The sequence below is a fragment of the Elephantulus edwardii genome, unplaced genomic scaffold (assembly GCF_000299155.1).
Source record: "Elephantulus edwardii isolate Elephantulus edwardi_28Jun2011 unplaced genomic scaffold, EleEdw1.0 scaffold00115, whole genome shotgun sequence".
NCBI classification, from domain to species: Eukaryota; Metazoa; Chordata; class Mammalia; order Macroscelidea; family Macroscelididae; genus Elephantulus; species Elephantulus edwardii.
In genome coordinates, this window is record NW_006399865.1 from 8,653,027 (window position 1) to 8,679,443 (window position 26,417).

At 44.6% G+C, this 26,417-nt stretch overlaps 1 protein-coding gene across 1 annotated transcript in view; it reads right to left on the reverse strand.

The window, feature by feature from the left end:
• Nucleotides 1–8,642: 8,642 nt before the first annotated feature.
• Nucleotides 8,643–26,417, reverse strand: part of TMEM27 (transmembrane protein 27) — a 35,358-nt gene continuing 17,583 nt past the window's right edge. The window contains exons 5-6 of the mRNA XM_006892396.1: nt 23,668–23,862; nt 8,643–8,799 (exon numbers count right to left, since the gene is read on the reverse strand). Of these exons, the coding sequence (XP_006892458.1) occupies nt 8,643–8,799; nt 23,668–23,862 (352 nt within the window). The remainder of the gene's footprint in view (nt 8,800–23,667; nt 23,863–26,417) is intronic.

Below are 26,417 nucleotides of genomic sequence, written 5' to 3' on the forward strand. Positions count from 1 at the left end.
GTGTTCTACTGGCAGAAACCCAGTCACTGAGAACCCTCTGGGGCAAAGTTACAATCTGATACACACGGGGCCCACATGAACTGGAATAAACTAGAAAGCCATTTTTTAGTAAGTCTAAAGGACTTGTGGTTTCCAAGTCAAAATGATGGCCCAGTCAAAGAGTTTCATACAACCTGATAGCATACGTAGGGTGCTGTCACTAGGGTGCTGTCACTGCCCTATTCACTGTTATCCTCTTCCAAGGACGCAGAGCAGGCAGGGTGGGGTCTGTTCCCAGGTCTGCTTGCTCTGTGCACTATGCCCCTGACACGACACTATTGTATACCACCCCTAGTAAATATTTATAGACCAAATTGGATTTCTAGCCAACAGCTCATGTGCATTATGTTGGTGTGGTTTGTGTTTTGTTTTTTTTACATTGGCTGCAGTCCCCACACTGTCAGAGTATTCCTCCTGCTTTCTCCCTGTTTCCCATTTCCATTCTTGCCTGTTCCTTCCTGCCTTCTGTGCTTTATCCCTGGACAAATGCTGCCCTTTTGATCTTGTGCTATTAACTGTTTTAAGGAGTGTGTTCTGTGGTGTTACTGATCACCTCATAGGCCTGTCTATTGTTTGGCTGAAAATTGAGCCCCAGGAATTATTTCCATTCCACGATTCACCCTTCAGGGGTGACTGAGGGTTATACTCGGGAATTCTACCTGTCTCTTTCAAGCTGGTAAGCCTGGTATTTTCCATTCTTACTAGCTTGTTCCTTGTTTTACTCCCACTCTCTCAGGGATCTTCTGTTGTGCTCCCAGCGGAGCGCTCAGTAGTGAAAGCAGAGCACCATGTAGTTCTTTTGGTCTCAAGATCAAGAGGCTGAAGTTCACATGGTCCTTTGGTTCTCTGGACTTAGTCTTTCATTTTCTTTTTTCTTTGTTCCACATGGGAAGGGACTGATGATTGCACCTCACATGGCTGCTTACAAGATTTTAAGACCCAAGGCACTACTCCTAAAGTTGAATATAGACAAGTGTCCTAGTAGACTATATTAGGCCAAATTTGATGTTTCAGTTTTTCTCCCAAAAATCGCATAGTCTCTTCAAAGTACTTCTTTCATTTTATCTTACCATCTGATACCAGTTCCCTGATGGCAATATTCCCAGCCTGTAACACATTACCAGGAGGTTCCAGTCTCTGGAGAAAGACATCATGCATGGTAAAGTGAGAAAGAAGACGACTTCAAAGAGGTGGATTGACACAGTGACTGCAACAATGGTTTTGAAGATAGAGCAGGACTGGGCAATGCTTCTTTCTGTTGTAAATAGGATCAGAATGAAGCAAAACTGGCTTGATGGCACCTAACAACAATGACAAGTCGTTCCAGAGCAAGCAGGTCGCATATCCACCAACTAACTCAAACATTTGAGGCACCTCCAGAGATTTGAGACTCCTACCCAGAAGCACCTCAGAAGAAAGTCCTGATTATCTTATCTACTTCTGCCAACCCATCCAATGAAAATGCTATAGAGTATAGTTCTACTCTGACACAGAGGGGTTCACCATGACGTGGAGTCTACTTGAGAGCAACTGGTTTTTTGGTTTTGGTTTTGAAATTTTAATGAAGATTTACAGAGAGATTGGTTTTCATTCATTCACGCACATTTTCCTCATCCTCCTTCCCTCCGTTCCCTTTGTAATGCTTGTCCTATTTCAGGCTATTAATTGTCATACTAAAAATTTCTAATTATCAGGGAGCTTTGTGGTCTAGGGGCAAGAAGTTAGGCTGCAATCCCAAAGGTGCGCAGTTCGAATCCACCAGATACTCTGCTGGAGAAGGAGGGGTAATCTCCTCCTGTGCCAGTCGGATCTGATTTGACGGTAAACAATAAGGGGAAAAAAAGAAAGAAAAAAAGAAAAATTTCTAATATTCCATTCTTTTCAGAATTTCCTTCCTTTCACCCATTGCAGTACAGTGTTCATCATCTAACCATACTTTCCCCACTCCTTCCCTCACCCCAATATTGATTCTATTATTACAACAGTAGTCTTATGCAATATTGCAATATTTGTCCTTTTGTGACTGAGATCTTTCACCCAGCATAATGTCTTCACTTGGCTTTTTTTTTTAAATTCTTTTACTCTGTGTGTGTGTGTGTGTGTGTATCTCTGTGTGTGTACCGTCAAATTGGATCTGACTGATATAGGAGGAGATTGCCTCTCCTTCTCCAGTAGAGCATCTGGTGGATACAAACTGTGTACCTCTGGGATTGCAGTGCAGCTTCTTGCCACTAGGCCACCAGAGCTCCATTCACTCAGCATTTCTTAAGTTGAGGGAACTAAAGAACAGATTCAGGCAATCTCCTCCTGTACCAGTCAGATCTGATTTGATGGTACACACACGCACAAATAATAAAATTTTTTTAAAAAAGAACAAATTCAAGCCTAGAGTTGCAATACCTAAAGATGCTATAGGCAGAATATTGAATGATCCAGGAAGCATTAAAAGAAGATGGAATGGTACAACCACTCTGGAAGGCAGTTTGACACTTCCTTAAAAAAACTGAACATAAAAAAATCCATATGACCCAGCTTTTTAATTGCTTGGAATATACCCCAAGAAAATGAGAACTGAGGCTCAAATGGAAACCTGTACACCAATGTTCACAGCAGTATTATTCACCTTCACAAGAACATGGAAATAGCCCAGATGTCCAATAACAAATGAATGGATTGAGAAGCTGTGGTACATTCATACAATGGAATACTATGCATCATGCAAAAGCAATGATTTTCTAAATTACTACCTATCTTGGGAGGGACTGGAGAGTATTATGCTCAGTGAAATAACCTAGTCCCACAAGGACAAATACTGTATAAAACCATTTTTGTGGGGCAGGGGGTTGGAAATAGAGGGTTGAGGATGTAGGGTATTAATCATAGGGTTGTGCAATTTGGTGGGTGGGTGGGGTGAAGGAAATGAGAAGGATCTTTCATGGAAAAGCAATGTATTCAAACTTTGTAAATAAATCAGGGTTAATATTTTGAAAAAATTTAAAAAAAGAAGATGGAAAGAGTAGACAGAGTCACTGTACCAAAAAGAATAGACTGACACAGAAAAATCTCACGCAACAACATAGATTAAGAGGCAATGGTGATGAAGGAGGAGGTTCGAGCTGCTCTGAAGGACTTGGGAAAGAATAAAGCTCCAGGAAATGATGGAATACTAACTGACATAATTCAATAAACAGATGCTGCCTTGGATGTGCTCACAAGGTTGTACCAAGAAATCTGGAGGACAACTACCTGGTCAATTGACTGGAAGAGATCCATATTTATTCCCCTTCCAAAAAAGGTGACCTGACAGAATGGGGAAATTATCAAACCAGAAATACAAGCTAGGCTTAGAAGGGGTTGTGGCAATAGAGACATTATCGCCAGTATCAAGTGGATGTTGGCGGAGAGCAAAGAGTACCAGAAGAATATCTATCTGTGTTTCATTGACTATACAAAGACATTTGTGTGGATCACAACAAACTGTAGTTAACCTTGAGAAGAATAAAAATCCCAGAACACTTGATTGTGCTTATGTGAAATCTATACTTTGATCAGGAAGGAGTCCTCAGAACAGAGCAGGGAAATATTACATGGTTCATGGTTCAAAATAAAAAAAGGAGTGCATTGGGGATGCGTCCTGTCTCCATACCATTTCAATCTGTGTGCAAAACAGCTCATATGGGAGGCTGGCTTTATGAGGAGGAATGTGGCATCAGGATTGGGGGAAGACTCATCAACCACCCGTGTTATGCAGATGACACAACCTTGCTTGTGGAAACCGAGGAGGACTGTAGTCTTAAGTCTGGCTTGAAACTCAACATCAAGAAGACAAAGATTCTCCCAGTGGGCCAACTGGCAGCTTCATGAAGAGATGGAGAAGATATTGAGGTTGTTAACAGTTACATTGCTTAGCTCCACAATCAACACTGTTGGCACCAGCAGTCAGGAAGTCAAAAGACAAATTGCATTGGGAAAATCTGCTGTCAGGGACCTTTCCAGAGTGCTCAAGAGCAATGATGTCAGTCTAGATACAAAGGTGTACCTAATCCAGGCCATAGTCTTCTCAATTACGTGCTGTGCATCAAAGAGCTGGACAGTGACTAAGAATGACAGAAGAATGGATGCCTTTGAGTTGTGGTTCTGGAAAAGAGTCTTGAACATACCATGGACTGCCAAGAAAACAAAGAGGTCTGTCTTGGAGAGGGTAAAATCAAGTTTCTCCTTGGAAGCTAGGATTTTGAAGCTCCATCTCACACACATTGGGCACATGGCCAGGAGGTACTGGTCCTTGGAGAAGGACATCACGCTTGGAAGGGCCCAGGAACAGTGCAGGAGAGGGAGATCCCAAATGAGATGGATTGATACATTAACTGGGGCAGTGGGGGTAGGTGTGTCAGAGTCAAGTGAGACTGGCTCAGGACAGGGCAGGTTTCAGAGCCATTGTATATAGGGTCAATATAAGTTGTAGGCAACTCAATGGCACGTAACAACAGTAACAGCAACAACGTCTTCCAGCCTCATCCAGGTTGTGTTGTGTTTTACGTGTGCATTGTTTTTCAGTGCTGTGTAATACTCCATTGTGTGAATGTTCCATCCTTTCTCTATCCATTCATTTGTTGATAGGCACTTGGGCTGCTTCCATCTCTTTGCTATTGTGAATAATGTTATAAACACAGTGTACACATAGCTGTTTGTGTCACAGTTCTGATTTCTTTGGGGTATCTTCCAGATAGTAGGGGCTGGGTCCGTTTCCAACTTTTTGAGGAAGGGCCAGACCACCTACCATAGTGATTGTACCATTTTGTATTTCCACCAGCAGTGATTAAGGTTCCAATCTCTCCACACCCTCACCAACATTTGTTGCTTGCTGGCCTGTTGAACTTTGCCATTGCTATTGTTGCTGAGATGAGATGATATTTCACAGTTGTTTTGCTTTGCATCTCTCTGAGAGCTAGGGATTTTGAGCAGTTTTTCACATGTTTGCTGGCCATCTGGCCACCTTTGGTTATTTTAAGATTGGGCTGTTTGCCTATTTCTTGTTGCAGAACTGGACTATTCTATGAATTTTAGTTATGAGTCCCTTATCAGATATGTCATTGGAGGGCAACTGCTTTTAATGACACAGAATTCATTATTGGGGCAAAGGAAGCAATATTTGCTTAAGTAGGGCCTACAGTTAGTGTTTTGCCATCATCAAAATCAAATACAAATGTTCCTTGGTCACTCCTGATTTGTAATGTGATGTGATGTATTTCATCTTTCAACGTGTCTCTTAACCCAGATGGAAAGAAAATGTTATTTTTTTGGGGGGACACAAATGTTAAAAGCCCTCAGTTGTCAAGTTGATCCTGAAGCTTAATGACTCTGCAGGGCAGAGGAGAACTGTCCTGTGGAGTCTCCAGGGCTGGAATCTTTACAGAAAGGAGCCTTGGTGTTGTAGTTTATTACGTGCTAATTGAAAGGCCTGTGGTTTGACTCTACCAGCTACTCGAAGAGAGAGCGATGAGCAGTCTCTTCTCCTTAAGATTCCAGCCTTGGAAACCTGATGGAGAGTCACTGGGAGTCAGAATCTACTTGAAGGCAGTGGGTTTGGCTTGCTTTGGATTTGGGTTTTAATATTGATGGTAGCAAACTGGCACATCTTTCTCCTGCAGGGCGACTGGCAGGTTCAAACTGCTCGCCTTTCAACATGGCTCCGATTGTTGTTAGGTGCTGTGGGTTTGGCTCCTGTGTACAGCCAAGCTAAGGGGCGTGCCAGATACTAATGCCAGGCCTGGAGCACATGGTTTCAAATGAGCATACTCGATGCTTGGTGTTAGATTTTGTGCACTCGATACTTGTCTCTTAGCATGCCGTTACAGTGCAAATGAATCCCTTCCAAGTTTAGGTTTGGAAGAACTGCAGAGTTAAGTGGATTTTTCCCCCCTTTCAATCTGGAAATTCCTTTGCACTTTTATCAGGGTCTGAAGAACACAGCTGGCAGGGTGGTTAGAGCTTGGAAAAGAAAGTCACTGCAAATGTGGGAGCGAGCCGCGAACACACGCCTTGTTTTAACTTACACAGTCCTGGCAGTGCAGAAAGCCACTTGGCATCACTTGTGATGTGAGTGGCATTGGTTGCTTTTTGAGGTGGCTTTTCCAGAAGTTAAATCTCGTACGTAAATATCTCTTTCGCCTGGTAACTGGAGGTTGAGAGCATTTAGGAACATTATGGATCCGCAGACAGAGCTCCTTCCCAGAGCAGGGCGTGCTAAGTAGATACAAGCCATGCCCGTCTCTTCAGCGGATGGCTGGGCGGACACAGCCCATTCTGGTTTAATGCTTAGTCAATCAGAAAACGTGTCTCTCCCCATCTATGTTTGTGGAGAGGTTAGTTCTGGGTCAGGAGGAGATTTGGTTTTAGTAACTCCACCCACCCCCATCAAAGTGCCCTCAAGGGACCACTGGGGAGAGCCATGCCTGGGAGCTCTCTGCTGTTTTGTACCGCCAAGTCAGAACTGACCTATAGCTGACCCTCCAGTGGGTTTTCGGAGACAGTTAATCGCATGGGATGAGAGTGCCCATCTTTCTCCTGCAGAGCAGCTGGTGGATTCGAACTGCATCCCTTTGGGATTGCATTGTAGCTTCTTACCCAGCATTCCAGACCGTACACTCTGGGCTTACTGAGCCAGTGTCTGCATTTTAACAGGCTCCCCAGGTGGTTCACATGGGCATGCAAGTTTGAAAAGCCCTGGGCTAGATGAGTATTTCCCCCGGATGTGCACCACTGCGTTGGAAGCTTGGATCCACCCAGAGGGCCCTCAGAAGAAAGGCCTGGCAATCTGTTTCTGAAAGCTCACAGCCAGTGAAAACTCGGGCAGTTGTTTTACTCCCACACATACAGGGTCCCCATAAGCTAGAGTCAGTGCCACAACACTGCTTTCATGTGCTGCTTAGAGTGTTCATCTCTCAGAGGAATCCCAGGAGACCAACAGCCACCCAGGCCGTGAGCACCCCGTTCTACCACACAGCAGACGAGAGTGATGCTACCCCCATCCATTCTGTCAGAGGCCGAGAAAGGAGGAGGAGAGATGTTAGGGTCGCCTCGCAGTCTCCTCACTGCACAGCTTCTCCTTCCTCCTTGTTTTTGGATCACCCCAACTCTGGGTGGTCCACAGTGGAGCAGCTCAGGAGAGACAGTTGTCTTGCTTAACACACATTCATTGAGCTCTACGTGAGCTCTCAGCTCCATGCGGGGGGTTTGCTTAGTAGAATAAAGGAAAGTAGGATGGAATGGAGGAATAGAGGGAGAGAGGAAGGCAGGGAGGATGAGAGGGAGAGAAAGAGAGGAGGATGGGAAGGATGGAGAGAGGGAGAGAGACAGGAAGGATGGGAGGGAGGAGGGAAGAAAAAGCAGAGGGAGAAGACAGTGGGAGGGAACGGGTAGCAGGAGGGAGGGATGGAAGAAGGGAGAGGACGGTGGGAGGGAGGGAGGGATGGAGGGAGGGCAGCGAGGACAGTGGGAGGGAGCGGGTAGCAGGAGGGAGGGATGGAAGAAGGGAGAGGACGGTGGGAGGGAGGGAGGGATGGAGGGAGGGCGGCGAGGACAGTGGGAGGGAGAGGATAGTGGGGGGGGCCGAGAGGACAGTGGGAGGGAGGGATGGAGGGAGGGAATGAGGGAGAGGACAGTGTGAAGGAGGGAGGGCGAGAGGTTAAGTAGCCTTCCTGAAAAGTCTGAAAACTGCACAATGTCCTCAGACAGGTGCGTGGCATAAAACCCGTTCATCTCCAGGGGTACAGAGTAGATTGTCATAGTCCACCGGGAGTTGAGCTGATGACCCAAAGGCAGCGCCCCTCTGGCAGTTCGAATCCACCAATGGCTTAGTGGGGAAAAGCTGGGCAAGTCTCCAACCGTGTGATTTACAGCCTCCCGCAAACCTTCTAGAGGGTCAGCTAGGAGTCACTTCCAACAACGGCAGTGAGATTTGAGTGAGAATAAAATCTGTGGCTTCCAGGATGCCTGAGTGTGAGAATGCCAGGGGCACAGTTCCTTTCGAATGGACCTCAGAGCCCAGCAAGCCTTGCCATCGACAGCAGAGCATTATGCTTTATTTAATGGCACATGGACCTGTCTTACCAGAGATTCATACTCCGAAGTTTTTTGTGCACACATGTGATGGCAATGGACTCCAGTTCTGCCCTGTGTCACCATGCTGCCAAAGTGACTTCTGGCTCATGCTCACTAAGTCACCAGCAGTGATTAAATGGTGATCCGAAGGGCTCCACCTCTGATGGCTTGGACACCCTGTTAGAGACATTCTGTGGGAAGAAGGACTCGCTAAGGACGTGTGCGTGTGTGCGTGATTGGCTTGAGCTTATTTCTGAAAAGGTTTAACTACGAAGGCCTTTCCAAAACCCTTAACTAAGCACAGCACGACTGCGCTCGCGTGCCGTGTTGGTAACACACTGTTAGGACATGTTGAGGAGGCTACAGTTTATTATTCTGATTGCTTTTTACTTTCATGTGTATTGAAGATTTCTTACAAAAGAATGGGGAGCCAGCAGGCATCGTTTGTCCTTGATGTTCTGGGGTGCTGGGCAGTGGCTCGGAAGGAGCGGGACGGCAGCTCAGAGTGGGGTGAGGCGCTCGCTCTCCGTCACGAAGGCTTCGTTGACACACCCCTCCTTCGTGTCCAGGGACTCGCAGGGGATGCCGTTTTCAACTGCCATCACTGTGTTGCATTTGTCTTCGGCATCTTCTGCTTCGCAGGGCTCCTTGCTCTTCCTAAAAGCACACAGAGACAGGGCCTCGGGTTAAGGAGGGAACATCCCTGGGGTGGGACTTCCTACAGGAGGATGGCCTGAAGACCTGTAAATGTCAAAGATTGCAAAGGGCAGGCCAGGCCTAAGTGACCCTCCACTTCTGGTGATCCTCCACTGTGTTTCTGAGGCTGTAAATCTTTAGGGGAGGAGGTTCCCTATCTTCCTTTCTTGGTGAAGCTAGCTGGTGGATTCAAACTGCCAACTCTTTGGATTCACTATGCCACTAGGGCTCCTCTAGTACACTGCCTTCTTGGAAAAGTAAAAGAAAAATTCTTTCATTGTTTTACAATTCCTCCCCCCAGGTCCACTCCACTATACAGCCTTTGCTCTGGACTCCTGTCATGACAAAAATACCTAATAACCTATCCCTCTTAAACAGTTTTCTCCCTCATCTGTTTCAGTGCAGTATAAGGTAAATAATCCAATAGAAAAATGGGCACAGGATATGGACACTTCACCGAAGAAGACATTCAGATGGCTAACAAGCACATGAAGAAATGTTCAAGATCCCTAGCTCTAAGAGAGATGCAAATCAAAACAACTATGAGATATCGTTTCACCCCAGTAAGACTAGCAAAATTTAACAGAACAGCACGCAACACATGCTGGTGAGGTTGTGGAGAAACTGGAACCCTGATTCACTGTTGGCGGGAGTGTAAAATGGTGCAACCACTGTGGAAGGCGGTATGGCGCTTTCTCAAAAAGTTGCAAATAGAGATACCATTTGACCCAGCAATTCCACTACTAGGAATATACCCCAAAGAGACCATAACTGACATCCAAGCAGATATATACACATCCATGTTTATCGTGGCTTTGTTCACAATAGCAAGGAGTTGGAAACAACCTAAGTGCCCATCAACAAATGAATGGATAGAGAAGCTGTGGTATATTCACATAATGGAATACTATGCTGCATTGAAAAACAAGGAACTCATGCAATATTATTCAAAATGGGTGGCCCTGGAGGACATTATGCCAAGTGAAATATCTCAGTCACAAAAGGACAAATACTGCACAGTGCCACTGTTGTAAAACTAGGGCTCCTTTAAAAGACTCTGTTCAGGAAGCTCTGGTGGCCTAGTGGCAAGAAGCTGCACTGCAATCCTGAAGGCTCACAGTTCAAATCCACCAGATGCTCCTCTGGAGGCAATCCACAGGAGGGCAATCTCCTCCCGTGCCAGTCATACCCGATATGATGGTGCGCACAGGCGCGCACACAAATGCACACGCACAGACTTTGATGGCCTAAGTGGTAAGGAACTGTGCTGCCAACTCAAACGTATGCGGTTTGAGTCCATCAGCTGCTCCATTGGAGAAAGATGGGCAGTTACATCCCGTGGCTCCAACTCAGCAGTACCCAACAACAAGAAGAAGCTTCATGGATGATAATATACGTATTGATTCAAATAAGTGATGTTATTGTGACTTTGCTCTTGGATGGGTCCTGAGCCATTGCAGCCCCGGGGACAGCAGCAAGAAACCCTGCCCAGTGCCCACCAGTGCAGCTATTGTGCTGATTCTTACTGAGGACACTCAAATTCGTTTATGGAGTTCTGCTGGCATAGTCTGTAGGGAGTTGTGCTGTTATGGAAATCCAGTGAAGGGACAGCCATGAGTCTGTTCCGACTTGAGGGCAATTCATTTTGGGCTTGTAGAACTAATAGATATGTATATGAATGTATATGTCTGTAGACATACATATGCACATGGACATTCTCACACATAAAATTCAGGAAGAAGTGTTAAGAAAATGTATGGTAAATCAGTAAGTTAGAAAACGGAGCTCCAGGAGAACTTTGGGAGCTCTGGCGGCCTTGACCACTCTGGTAGTAAGAAACGGTGGTACAATCCCAATGCATATGGTTGGAATCCACCAGATTCTGTGCAGGAGGATGGGCGATCCCCTCCCATGTGCTTACAGCCTCTGAAAACCTGCGGGAAGGTCAGCTAGGAATCAGTTCTGACTTGATGGTACTCAACAACAACAATCGGAGAACTTTAATAAAAACTGGCGCTATTGAAGGACAGGGTTAGTCATGAGGCTTTCACACTTGGCAACATCCTCTTATCCCAGTAATCTATGAGAGTTCCAGAGGCAGCCTCTTCTCCTGACTGGGAAAATGGACGTTGCAGCAGTAACCAGGGTGCATGTGCAGCATGGTGGATGCCCTGGGCACCTTTCTGGGTTTCTGGTAGGTGGGAAGGTGGGAAGCTAGCCCTATGATGACTAGGATGAGGTTTCCCATTAGTCCTGTGTAAAAGCCAATTTCCATTTACTTTCCGAAATAATGGTGGCGGTGGGGGAGAAAACAGAGGGCTCTGCTTTACAAAAGAATTCTAACCAATATAACAGGACTAACAGAAATAGGAAGTGACCACTACAACAATAGTTGATTCATAAAAGGAACTAAAGCACTTAGTTAGAGATGCCGGAAGAACAGGGTGTTAGCACGGTCTCTGAAGTATCATGGTCTCAGAAGTATCACTCCAGCTATCATTGTATGAACCTTTTACCAAAGGAAAAATCTGGTGAACCCCAGTAATGAGAAAAACTGACAAGTGCCTTAGATATGACGCACTGGATTGGACACACACACAGAGAATAGAATTATACACAAATACATCCACATATATGCAGTATATACTGTGAGGAAAATGTGTGTGTGTGTGTGTGTGTGTATGTGTGTGTGTGTGTGTGTGTGTTCGCATGCATGCGCCGGTTCTTTCTATCACATCTGACCTGGACACACCACAGAATATGCACTCCACTAATGTGTTCTGGGGTGGATAGACATGGCAGATGGACAGATGGATGAAAAAAGAATAGGATGATGACTGTCAATCAATGGTGAGCTGCTTAAATGATAAATTAAGAGGCAGATGGTCAGCTGGATGGATAGAGGATGGATGTGTAACTGAACAAAGAAATGGATGAACAGATCAATGGGGTGAACTAAGGATGTAGGCAGAGTTATTCCAACAGTAGCGTCAGGTCGGTCTGGAAGGGGACCCCTCACTGAGTTGCTGTTTTGTGGGTACACAGGAGCTCCTTGTTCTTAGGAGATTCTATCATGTTGTTCTTAGGAGAAGTTGGCATGATATCTTTGATAAGCTAATGGTTTAGAGGGCGACACACAGTATAACTGTGACGGAATGGTCAGTGTTTGGTGTGCGTGCATTGTTCTCGTCTTGCTATTTATGAATCTGAAGTTTGGCTGTTATTCCAACTAAGTTGCAGGGAGACTCTTTTAAAGCACTAAACACTGAAAATACAGTGGTCCTTGCTCCATGTGCAATTCAAAGGTTATTTAAAACTAAGCCAAGGAAGAGCGGGATGGCGCAGGAAGAGAGGCAGAAAATCAACGCAGGCTGGTGCCATTTCCTGTACCTCTTAACCCCACCCCCCAACAACAAAACAAAGGTGAAAAAGAAGCCATTCCTCTGCCAGCAAATCAGGTATTTCGATTAACTAGGAAATACACCGAGGGAGGAGGTTGAAGAGTCAGAGTTTGATCTTTATGAAACTCCATACTCAAAAGTGTAAGCCCCAAACTTAGATGATCAGTTACTAGCCAGTGACTCGATTGAAATACCATCATTAGCATCCAAAGTGAAAGCGAAGCATGTGCCTGTTTTGAGAGGGATAGGACTTAGGCTACAGGAGAGGACCGGATATACACAAAGTCACACAGACGTTCATGCATCTTGAGTGCCTCAGTGGGAACTGGTGGGGGGAAAAAGATGCAGACAGTGCATGGGGCCCTAGCACCTTCCAGAAGGGAATGTACACTACTCGAACTAGACAGGAGAGAGTTGCAGATAAGGATTGTACACATAAAGGGGAAAAGCCCAAATGTCTGTCACTGTCCCAAAGGGTACTCTAGCTATCTAATAACTCTTTAATGACTGACAAAGCAGCACAATGGCAAGTTCAATGTGATGAGAGGGCCTTCTCAGCTAGACTAAATCAGCCCCAGGGAGGGCCAGGACGACCGTCCTCGTTCCATGCCCTTGTTTGAAATGATGGCTGACGTTCTGTAACACCCGACCACATCACTTCAGTTCCTAGTACCCAGCATACATTCAGCACCTATGCTGAAAGAAGTACAACCCCTTTCCTAAAATGAAAGAAAAGCGCTCTATGAAGACTCCAAATTTGACTCCCCCCCGCCCCGTCTCTCTCTATTTGTCATGGACAGTAAGAAAGAGGAGTGATGCTTCAATATTTCTAAACTATCAGCCAAAAGGAAAACGTCCAGCTAAAGTAACAAACTGTGGCTGACTCTGAGGAGAATGGGAATCCCAGAACACTTGATCGTGCTTATTCAAAACCCATACTTGAACCAGGAGGCAGTCGTCAGAACAGAGCAAGGAAATGCTGTATGGTTCAAAATTGGGAAGGGTGTACATCAGGGATGTGTCCTGTCTCCATATCTTTTCATTCTATATGCAGAACAAATTATCTGGGAGGCTGGGCTGGGAGGAGAAATGTGGCATCAAGATTGGAGAAAGACTCACCAACAATCTGCGTTATGCAGATGACACAACCCTGCTTCCTGAAACTGAGGAGGACCTGAAGAACTTGCTGCAGAAGGTCAAGGACTGCAGCCTTCAATATGGATTGAAGCTCAACATCAAGAAAGCAGATTCTCACCACTGGGCCGATTGGAAGCATCATGATAGATGGTGACAAGATTGAGTTGTTAGCAGCTTCAGTTTGCTTGGCTCCACAATCAACAGTATTCATATCAGCAGCCCAGAAATTAAAAGACAAATTGCATTGGGAAAATCTGCTATCAGAGACCTCTCCAAGGTACTGAAGAGTAATGATGTCAGTCTAGAGACTAAGGTGTACCTGATCCAGGCCGTGGTCTTGGCAATTATTTGTTATGCATCAGAGAGCTGGACAATGACAAAAGATGATAGAGGAAGAATTGATGCCTTTGAGCTATGGTGCTGGAGAAGAGTATTGAATATACCTTGGACTGCTAGGAGAACAAATAGGTATATCCTAGAGAGATTGAAATCGAGCTGCTCCTTGGAGGCAAGTATTCTGAAGCTTTGTCTGACATACTTTGGACATGTTGCAAGGAGGGACCAGTCCTTGGAGAGGGATGTCATGCTTGGGAGGGTAGAGGGACAGTGTAAGAGAGGAAGACCCATGATGAGATGGATTGAGTCAGTGACTGGGGTAATGGGGGTAGGTGTGTCAGGGACAATAAGATTGGTGCCAGATACAGCAGAGTTTAGGGCTGTTGTACATAGGGTTGTTATGACAGCACATCACAACAACAACAATGTAAATTGTCCCCCACTTATGTTGGAGCCGAGACACATGCTGATCTTTACAAGGAACTATTTCACCTTTCCTGCCCAGGCACAAAGGCAAACAATCCATTCAGCACCACAAAGGACTAGGAAAGCACTAAGCAGGAAAATGCAAATGGATGGGACGAGTATTCTATTCTGTAGAAGGACACTTTCTCAACCAGAGAGATCCTACGGAAAATTTCTCACACTCTGTCTTGTCGGTGGCAACCCTGGTCCAGTGTGTTCTCTTGCGACCTTAGACCAACTTGAGTGTCCGTCCCATCGCTGGGCTTCACAAACTGCAGCGTCGGGAACTCGCTGACTGGTGGACATGATAAGCAGCTCAAAGGTTAGGGACCAGTAACGCAGCACTCTGTCACATTTCATGGTGTGTGCAGTAATAAACTGATTCACTGCCCGTGCATTGCTCTTATGGAGAATAATAAAACTTAACTATCATTTCTGGATTGTTCTGATTTGATGATCTGCTAGAAATATGATTTCCCTTTCCTGAAAGAAGGGCGAGTGTTAATGTCTTCCGCCACTGCTGTCCCTGTGTCAGGTGCTCAGGAAGAGTGCGGACGAGCCATGACTAACATCTCTGGAGCTGGCTCCTAGGAGCCCAGAGAGTTCATCTCCTTCATTAATCCAGAAGGAAGGAGACCAACAGAGGACCTGCAATTGAGCATAAGGTGGTTCTTGGGGTTCGCGGGTGTTTAGGAAGAGAAAACCCTAGGTAAAGTTGTGGTGGTCAGGGCAGAAAGGGAATCTTTCCATCAGACAAGGTCGAGCTGAGAAACCAAGGCCAGGAATAGCCAGAAAAACAACAAGGGTTAGGAACAAGATTTTTTTCTACCAGGATGGAATCAAGTATGGGGAAATTGGGACCATCCTCTTAATTAGCCTCGATGATTCATGGGGGAAGCTAGTGTGAGGACAGCAGTCAGATGGGACACTGCAGTGCATTGAAACCGGGAGATTTTGGGGGCCAGCAGAATCTGGACCAACATTTAAGTACTTGGCTGCTAACCTAACGGATAGCGATTTGAAACCACCCAGAGTCTCTGCATGAGAAAGACCTAGCAATCTGCTTCTATAAAGATCTAAAAACAAAGACACAATTTACTGCTGTCAAGTTAATTCCAACTCATGGCGACCCTCCCTTGGGTTTGAGAAGCTATAAGCCTATAAGGGAGGAAACGACCCTTTCCCTCTGTCCCCTCCCTCCTCCCACAGAACACTTGGTAGTTTTGAACATCTTGCCTTCAGTTAGTAGCCTGACACAATAAACTACACCATCAGGCTCTTTCCTATAAAGATTGTTGTTATGTGTTGTCAAGTTGACTACAACTCATAGCGATCCTATGTGCAATAGCTCAGAACCCTGCCGTATCTTGAGCCAATCTCAGTGCCTTTGGCACACCTGCCCCCCATTACCCCAGTCACTGTGTTCGTCCATCTCATCCGGTGTCTGCCTCTCCTGCACTGTCCTTCCACCCTTCCAAGCATAATGTCCTTCTCAAAGGACAAGTCTCTCCTGGCAACATGCCCAGAGTTGCCTCCAAGGAGCAGCATGATTTCACCCTCTCCAGGACAGACCTCTTTATTCTCTTGGTAGTCCATGATATGTTCAATATTCTTCTCTAGCACCACAACTCGAAGGCATCAATCTTTCTTTTATCATCCTTAGTCATTGTACAGCTCTCTGATGCATAGCAAGTAATTGTGAAGACTATGGCCGGAATCAGGAGAGGTTCCTGTCAGCAGATTTTCCTAATGCAATTCGTCTTTTGATGTCCCGACTGCTGGTACTGTTTGTGGAACTGAGCAAGCCAAAATTGTTAACAACCTCAATCACTTCTCCAGCCATCATGGTGCTGCCAATTGGCCCAGTGATGAGAATTCTTGTTTTCTTGATGTTGAGCTTCAACCCACATTGAAGGCTGCATTCCTTGACCTTCTGTAGCAAGTGCTTCAGGTCTTCCTCAGTTTCAGCAAGGACGGTTGTGTCATCTGCCTAACACAGATTGTTGATGAGTCTTCCTCCAATCCTGATGCCACAATTCCTCCTCATAGAGTTCAGCCTCTGAAATGATCTGTTCCACAGAAAGATTACCGCCTAGAAAATACTGTGGAGCACTTCTACTCTGTTACGCATGATGTCGCTGTGTGTCAGAAGAGACTCAGTGGCAACGAACATCAACAGCTGGTGTTTTCTTCAGACCTGGCTGTGGAGTAGCTGGTTTTCCATTGTTTTGTTTTTTATCTTTGAAGTGAAATGCTTTCATTTGAAAGAGAGATAATAACACAATCGGTATGATACTGCAGTGAGAATTACATGAGATGTAAACAAAGCAACTCAACCTAGTTTCTGCTACATGATAAAAACCAACAGACCAACAGATACCACAGTGCTGTCATTAAAACTTACAGCAATCCTGAAGGCTGTGGGTTTCTGAAGCTGTCGTCTCTGTGGAAGCAGATTGCCTTGTCTTTCTCCCATGGAGCAGCTGGTGGACCCAAACTGCCACCTTTCAAGTTGGCAGCCCAACATTTAACCCACTGTGCTACTAGGGCCCCTTTTGCAAGTAATAAAAATTTGATAAATGGTACTTATTACTGTCTCTCAGAGTAGAACAAAATTGATGAAAGGATTTGCCTTCGAATTCTACTTAATCTCTCCAGGACCCACTCAGAACTCATTTTTTTAAAAATTCCAATCAGGTGAAATATATTTAAGAACAGCAAAATGAAAGTATTCAGTCAGACATTAAACCTGATATTATGTACATTTCTACTTTCAAGACTATTCATTTAGCTAAGACTTGACAGTTTATTCATTTAACAAAGACTTCATGACAATGTGACATTTCAACAAATAAAAGTATTGGCAGAGCCCCATCCTTTGTGTGAAAAGCAAGAGTTGTGGGGGTTCAGGGTCACCTCTGTTTACTTCTGACCTGAGGGAGTGGAAGTGGAATCAGAAACCAGCAGAGTATAGTGCCTCCACTTAGCTGGGCTCATTAGCTGAGGTTCTGTGTCCTGTGCCCTTGACCTGGCCTTGTTGCCAACTACAAGTTCACAGTCTCTTAGTTCACAAGATGCATCCATGTGCTCTTTGTACTCCTCTCTTCTTCTGTGGTACTTACTACTGTTTCTATTACAGAATGGACAGTTGATAATGAAAATATTGTTACTTCTCTAAGCTTTGGTTTCTGAAGGGATGGATTTAGAGAACCATTAAGATCCCTTCCTAAGGCTTGCCTATTCTAAAAGTCTGTTGTTGAATTGCTTCTGTGAGTCTGTGCACATTTGAAAGTGTGCTGTACTTGTGATTCTCCTAGTACAGCACAAAGTGGCAGGCTATATTGAATTAATGCTTGATAAATAATTTTTCAAAGTGATGATAATACCAGGAACTTTGATTCATTTCTTTTGTAATTTGATTTCTTCATATAGCATTTTTTCCATGTATAAAGCACCTGTATATAATTTCTGAGTGAGTCTTAGCATCATGAAATTTATTTGAGGAAAATAGTCTAATCATTTTCCACATAAGATCTGCTAATAAATGCCAAGACCTGAGGCTGGGGCTGGAAATCAAGACAAGACTTTTGGTCTGATGTTTTTTCTACTTACACACACACACACACACACACACACACACACACACACACACAGAGACACCCAGCTCATAACCATCATCACTGTCCTGGTCATTGACACCATCATCATCACTGCTTTGCCCATCACTGTCCTGTCATCGTCATCACTGTAAATGCTAACCAGGTAACTCTAACATCTGCCTCTGAACTGGAGCTCGATGCAGACCTAGAGCTGACACACCTTATTATGAAATAGGTAAGCTCATCTTGGTTGCCCTCCCACAAGCCCAGCACCCTAATTGCTTCCCGAAAGTGAAACACCATTTCTCCAAGACTTGGTTTCCTTTAACAAATCTCTCATTTCCACAAACTGGTGTTTTCGACTTGACGAGAAGCACTAGGGAAGCCTGCTTGGATCATTCCACAGGGGCGTGGCAGTTGTAATTATGAATTTCAGCTGCCTGGTACAGGCTTGCGAGAGCTGACTAATAAATAGCCAAGGTTTTCAGCCATGCTAGAAGTATTTACGCCGTGGAAATTGGCAGAGACTATTAGCAGACTTTTTTGTTCATTTGTTTTTTAGAAAAGTTGTTTAACCAGTATTTGGAAGCAGGAGTGGCATCCACTTCCTAGACAACATTACAATATGTGCCAATAAGATGTTGAAATATTGTAATCCACCGGGAAACTCTATGAACTTTGATAGTTGTAGAGGGGCTTCAGGTCTTTTGTTCATAGGGTCGCTAGGAGTCATGCTCAACTCGACAGCAGTCAACAACCTAACTATTAAAGTGATCAGCAGGCCCCATTGAAGGGTTTATATGTTGAAATCACAAGTAGTGCTTTAGTGACTCACGTAAAATTTGTCATAGTCCAGTGGCCATAAGCTGATCGTGGTGAATTATAGCAATGGCTATTTTCTTATTCAACTCAACTTGTTGCCTTCGTGTTTGAACCAACTTCTCGTTGACCCTCCAGCGGGTTTTCTGAGGCACTGGAGGAAACTGCCCATTTTTGTCTACAGAGTGATGAGTGGATTCGAACCACCAGAGAAGCATACATATAGCCTTTGGCTTAGCAGCACAATGTCCTATGGACCAACTCTGCCACTAGAGTTCTCTATTTGTTTTCTGTTGTTGTTTTTGTTGTTCTGTCCAATCCTGCTCCATCCTCATCGCCTCTGATATACCTGAGCCCATCGCTTCAGTCACTGTGTCAGTCCATCTCGTTGAGGGTCTTCCCCTCCTTCTCTGACCCTCCACCTTTCCCAGCATGAGCTCTTTTCCCAAAGACTGTCCTCATCCTAACAACATGCCCATCCTTTCCTTTAACACATTGCCGCACACTTTTAAAATTGACGACCATGCTTAGAAACACATCTGCCATCATTTGCGGCAACGTGTTAAAGAGCACTCCACTAGTACATCGTGTAGTATTATGTAATCATGCATTATTATTTAAGGAGCTCTGGTGGCCTAAGGGTAAGGAGCTAATTTGTCAATCCCAAGGCACTTAGTTCAAATCTACCAGCTGCTCTGTTGGAGAAAAATGGGAAATCTCCTCCCATGTGATTTATAGCCTCTGAAAACCTACTGGAGGGTCAGCTATGAGTTAGTTTCAATTCAGTGCTATGTAACAACATCTTATTGGCATTTATTTTAAGCTGGGATCTGCTGCTATGCGTGAGGTTTTCACTGGCCATTATTCCCCCCCTAGAAGAAGTTCTTTCTAGTCTGGAAGCTCCATTTTTATTTGGTTTCGTTCTCCTCTGGTGGTCTGGTCCATAGGGAATGACACTGTTAGCCCCAAGGTGGCGCCTCTCTGATGGTTCAAATCTCCCAGTAGCTCCAAAGGACAAAGATAAGCAATTTCCTCGGGTGCAGTTTACAGCCTGGGAAACCCATCCGAGAGTCAGCCACACGATGACAATGAGTCTTTGAGAGGTTTTTGGTTTGTTTTGTGTTCTGAAGGCCCTGGGAGATATTACCTCTATTTTGCAGATGGGGAAGCTGAGACGGGGAAGTAGGGTGATTTAGCTGACGCCTTAAAGGGCACAGTTGCCATTTGAGTGTACCTCATTTGGGCCCCAGTGACTGCACACTTGCCACTCCATTTGGTGGCCCTAAATAAGCAATGTGATGCATCATGGACAAAGGCAGCAATTTTAAGGTTTTACTTGAGAAGCTCCCTCAGTAACAAGTTTAAAGCCCCATGTCTTAAATGGCATAGACACTCTTCAACATAGAGTCAGAGTAATACCTTCGGTTCCTGCTGGTCTTCTGATTTTAAGATATTTGTCCCTCAGCAGACATTATTACAGAATATATGCACTGGGCTGCTGGACTTTTCCTTGACTGTCTTCCTCATGACTAAAGATTTTGAAGGTAATGCTTATCGTTTCTGTTGTTGCAAGAGCTTTAATCACAATTCGGGAAGTTCTCCCCATTTCTAACTGTACTCCCTCTTCAGCTCTGTAGCATAAATTTGCCTGACGGAAGCCAACCACAAATTGTGTCAGACTCAAAACACAACAAGCCAGTGGTCATTTTCTCTTCAGAAGCTGGCCATACCTGTACTCACTGTATTTGCTAATTAGTGATGCTGGCCATGTCTACAGGGGAGATCTGTCCTTCTGGTTTCCTAGTTTGAGCATGAAATGAATTTGGGAAAGCCAGGCTGTGACTTCTCCCGGGCAACACATGAGGATGCTATGCGCACACTTGCACTGTGGTTCCACACTGCACAGGCGGAAGGAGACCATTGATCCCAGCACAAACTAGCTGAGAGACCAGCAAATGGGGGCATAATAAAATAATGGTAACACTCGCCACTTATTGGGTGCTAACTGCATGTCAGGCTCACCCTCATCAGTCTACTGTCTTAACCCTTCGTATCCCACCGAGCTAGGAATTGATTCTCTCTACACCTTAGTTATCGCTGCACACAGAACACAGAAAGTAAACAATTCACCAGCTTGAGTATGGGCCCACAAGCCATATTGCTCAGACTCAGATTTGTGGATTCATTGCCTGCGTTTCCTGATACTGAGAGAATTGCTGGATTGCAGACAAGGGTGGAATCTGCAAAAGAAATCCTTTTACTCCAAGCAGCCTGTTTCTGGAATCCATCCTTCTAGCTCCTGCTCTGTATTGTGCCAGTAAGGACACTGAGAAGCAAGTGACTCGATGAAAGTTACACTCACTAAGAAGGAGCCTGGATGGAGCAATGGGTAAAGCATGCGGCTGCTCACGGCTACTCTGGCAGTTTGAACCCACTCTAGAGAAAAGGTCTGGTGATCTGTTCCCATAAAGATTGTTACTGCTGTTGTTCGGTGTTGCTGGGCTGTTTCCAGCTCAGAGATTGTATGTACAACAGGACAAAATGCTGCCTGACCCTGTGCCATGGTCACAATTATTTTTAGGCTTGAGCCTGACAAAGCCATGGGGCAGTTCTGCCCTGTCCTGTGGGCCACTATGAGTGGAAGCCAGCTCAATGGCACACAAGGACAGCAAAGGATCATCAGGTCCTGTCGAATCAGAGCAGCTCAGGGTTAAGACCCAATCTTAAAGTACTCAACAGAGGCATTCAAATCTTGCACTGCTCTGTAGTATGCCCCCATCAAACACCTTGCTCCAGGCCTCTTTGCATGGCGCATTATGTCACGTTGACTGTGCAAAGGGAATATGCATCATTTGACTTTGATCTTTGGATGTCATTCCAAGTGTAGACATAAACCACATTCGTTCTATAGTGTTTCCCTTATCCGCCATGGGGAGGAAATGACAGAACTCTTTTCTAGTCATGGGCGAAAAACATGGAAAAAATACTGAACCCCGGAGGCAGCAGCTAGTTAAACACATGCATTCCACCTGCCTGCTGTGGACATGATCCCTTTTGCAAACCGAGGCACACCTCTGTGACTCCCACTTGTTAGAATGCCTTTTTGTCCCGATGAAAAGCATCCAGGTTCCATAAAGAGTTACAGACACTCTCCAGCCCCTCTTGGGATTAGAAGTTCTTGTAAGCACAAGCACCTTCTCTCAGCATGCCAAGAAATGCCACCTCCCTTCTTCCATATGCCACTTAACTCTCTCTTGGAATGCCATCAGTAATTCAGACATCAAAGTTTGCAAATGGTTTTAGAATGCAAGCAGATGAAGTCAGAGTAGAAATCTCTTTAAACCTATTGTCGCTGAGTTGATTCTGACTCATAGTGACTCTATGAGGAGAAGCCGACTGCCACATCTTTCTACCTTGGAGCAGCTGGTGGTTTCCAACCGCTGGCCTTTATGTTAGATGCCAAGTGCCTAAGCCCTGTGCCTCCAGGACTCCCCTGGGAAATAGTAAGGGGATCTGGTGGCAGAGTGTCCCCCTTTCAAATTCATCACCCACTCGCTCTGCAGGCAAAAGATGGGCAGTTGCCTGTACAGGTTTACGGCTTCAGAAACTTGATGGTGGTATACAACCACCCACTGCTGAATTTGGCTTAAAAGAGAAAAAGAAACCTGATGGTCTCTACTAGTTGGGATCAAATGCAACAGCAGGGTAAACATAAGTATTAAATTGTTGGTAGTTGTGGTGGTGGAGTCGGCTGGGACTAATATGGCCTGATGAACAACAGGTCTGAAGTTTGCCCTATCCTGCAACAGCTTCATCTCTCGAGCTTATTAGAAGCACTCAAGCTTTAAGGGAACTGGAATAACCAGGAGACTCACTGAAATGCCCCTTCTGCAGAGATACTCATTTAGTAGGTCTAAGTAGGGCCAAGGAACTTAGACTTTACATAAGTCTTCCAGGCTGCTTTGTGGAACATGGCTCTATATAATGTCATAGGCCCAAGAGAGATGAGTGTCCATCGCAGGGGTAAATGTGTAAAGCGGTGTGAGAGTATCTGGAACCACATGGTGATTGGCAGGCAGTTTGCCAAGAAGATGCAGACCAGGGTGGTGAGAAGGAAAGAACCGCAGAGGACGACAAAAGAGAAATGGTTTCTACTCAACGAGTCTGATTAAGGTGGCTCTGTGTACCTACTTTACAAAATGATGATACGTGATAAATGATTACTAAATTCTAGTCTGGCTTCTTTTCCAAGAACCCAGCAAATGGCAGAAGATTCAGTGTGGCAGGAGGTCCTGGAACCCCAGAATGGCGTGAAGAGGCTTTAGCAACAATTTAACAACTTATATAGAGATTCTCAGAGGAGCCCCTGGGCACAGGGGTTAAGTTGGACCAGGGACTGGCTGTGGTTAGGGGCAGGGGCTAAGGCCATGGAACTTGAGGAGGCAAGATCAAGGATAAGAAATGAGTCCCTGTCAATAAACTGGTCAATGACATGAAGATCAAGTCCCTGGAGGGGACCTGTCTCTTCTCCCTGCCCCTCAAGGAGCCTGAGATCATGAACCTTTTCCTGGGGTCATCCTTCAAAGATGAGGTTTTGAAAATCATGCCTGTATAAAAGCAGATGTGTGCTGGCAAGTGGCGCAGGTTTGAGACATTTGTCACGATCAAGGTCTGTAACAACCATGCTATTCTGGTCACAAGTGTCCTAAGGAGATGATGGCCGTCGCTATTTGCTGCGCCAAGGTTGCCATCATCTCTGTGCAGTGAGGCCACTGGAAGAACAAGATCAGCGAGGCCCATCCTGCCACTACGAGGCCATCAGCTGGTGCAGCTCACCAGCCCCATGCCCACACCCAGAGACGCTCAACTGCCCCATCCCCATCAAAGAGTAGCTATGAGTATGTAAGGGACTTGAGACCCCAAAACCAGGAGTATACATGCTAGTTTGAAAGCATTACTTTTTTTTTTAAAAGGTTCAAATTTAATGTTTATCTCTTCAGCCATGGGACAAATCTTGTTTTTATAAGTCATAGGGGAAATGTTGTTGAAATGGTTCCATTTCAATCTCTCACCTTCTGCGCTGCCTGATCCCAGACAAAACCAGCAATGTGATGGCAACGATGACGATGCAAAAGATCACACCAAACACAATGATCCAGACGGGCACCATCGGATCGGAGGATGATGGAAGAGTGGACGGGATCTTTAAAAACTCCAGAGTCTGGTCATTCAGAAAGAAGGCACTGTTGATCCGGTTCCTGTTCTTTCTGAAGTGCATTGATAATTGAAAGCAAACAAAACAAGAAGGAGGAATAAAAGCATTAGCAGCGAAAGTGTAGACTGTGATGATTAATGTCTCTACAAACAAAACATCCCCCTAGCGTGAGCCTCTGGGTTGGCTAGAAAGTTCCAAGAAGGCACTCTGTCATACTGTGGTTTTCTTTTCTTTGATTGCAAAGCTGTCAGTCTAAGACTGCTAATCAATGCACTGCTGCCCTCCGCTGTTGGGACTGCCCTAGAGGTAACTGGAAGTCCTCAGTTTTGAGCTCTGCCACCAGTCTTTGTTTCCTGAGAGGTACTTTCTTCATTAGAATCTTTTAAGATAGTTCATATACCAACAGACCTACAGGGTTGAACAGATAATTCTACAGGGTTGGACAGATAATTCTGTCAGTAAGTTGTATAAAAACTGATTTTGCAAAAGTTGCACGATAGAAATAGTTACAGCAACGATGAAAAAAGAATGGTTTCTGAAGCTGCTTTGGTGAAGTCAGAACCTTATGGGACTTGGTTTCTTGGTTTGGAGGTTTAGAGTCATGGTTTCATGGGACATACTCATTAATTGGCCTGATATATGTTTAGTGCTTCTGTTTTACAAACTCCTGGATTTTTTGTGTAGTGTCTAAGGTTATAAAAGTACACAAGCAGCTATCCAAGGCAAGACAGTTAGTCTCTGTAACAGAGAAAGAAGGAGAGTCAGGAATGGGTGAGGGCAAGAAAATGCGTGGTTAAATTGCCTTCTGAACATTTTTTTCAAGTACCATGAAACCTGAAGAACTAGTTCCCAGCTACCATTACTGAATATTTTTATCAAAGGTCCTATAGAGGAAATCTGATCAAAAGGGGGGGAATGTAAAATAGAATTCAAATTCTCAGGAATCCAGACTTTCAGGAGCCATAAAGGCAGAATGGACCCCTTGAAATTACTGCCCACCCCTAAATAAAAGAAATTACTGCCCCAAGGAAATCTTTACAACTTAAGAAAAAAAATCTCCTTAAGTCTTCTTAAAGCCAAACAGTAGTTTAGCTTAACTAGCAAAAAACATATACTTTGAGCATTCTGATCATTAAAGAGCTATCAAAAAATATTTTTTTAAAAAAAAGACCTATCCATATCTGACCTAATAGACAGATTAGATAGGAACCTTAAGGGGGGCAATGAATTTATGTTAATGAAGGGGAAAGGAGGGTGAGAATGATGACACAACTCAAAGGATATAATCAGTGTCACTGAATTGTGAATGGAAAGACCCGTGGGATGATGTATGTTTTTGCTGAGTGCATTCTCAACAACTGTTTGAAAACCTTTAAAAAGATACCACATTTCCTAAAACAGAAAACTGTATATTAAAAATTACAGATAAACATAAGAAATTTGAGCTTGAAGGAGACAGGAAGCCAAGAGTGTGATCTTCAATAATTTGATAATTTGCTTTCTTTATCATGAGTACAACAAACATTTGCTGACAATTTAGTAAGTCTCATATACCATAATACCAGGTCATTGCACTAGGGATATAATTGCTTGTGTCCAATGAATCTTGACTGAAAGCAGAGAGTACCAGAAGGATGTCTACTTGTATTTTATTGACTATGCAAAAAAGCATTTGTGTAGATCACAGCAAACTGTGGCTAACGTTGAGAAGAACAGATGTGTTCATGGAAAACCTATATCTAGGCCAAGAAGTTGTTGTCCAGACAGAGCAAGGGAGCCCTGCATGATTCAAAACCAAGAATGGAGTGCACCAGGGTTGTATCCTTTCTTTCTCCATACCTATTCACCATGCATGCTGACTTCATGAAGAAGAGTGTGGCATCAGGATTGGAGGAAGACTCATCAACAACCTGTGTTAAGTAGATGACAACCCTGCTCACCTTAAGTGAAGAGTACTTGAAGTACTTGCTACAGAGGATCAAGGGCTATAGCCTTCAATATGGGCTGCATCTCAACGTCAAGAAAACAAAAGTCTTCACTACCAGGCCAATAGGCTAATAACCATCTCCATCATGATAGACAGAGAAAGGACTGAAGCTGTTAGCGATTTCATCTTACTTGGATCCACAATCTTACTAGGATCCTTTAGCACCAGCAATCAGGAAATCAAAAGATGGTTCATTGGGAAAATCTGCTGTCAAAGACTTCTCTGGAAAGCTAAAGAGCAATGATATCAGTCTAAAGACGAAGATGTGTCTGCTTTGAATTATCGAAAGGAACAATGCTATGAAAGGTATGTTCCTTTCAACTGCTTGCTATGCATCCAAAAACTGAACTAAGGATGACATAAGAAAAATCAATGAGTTTGTGTTGTAGTGAGAAGAGTATTGAGCATGCCATCGACAGCCAAGAGAACAAACAGGTCTGTCCTAGGAAAGGATGGTGAAACTCTATCTCATATACTTTGGGCATATTTTCAGGAAAGGCCAGTCTTTGGAGAAGGACATCATGCTTGCAAAGGTGGACAGCACAAGAAAGGAAGATCCTTGATGAGATGGCTGACACAGTGAGTGGACTAATGGGGTCAAGTGTCTCAGAAATGATGAA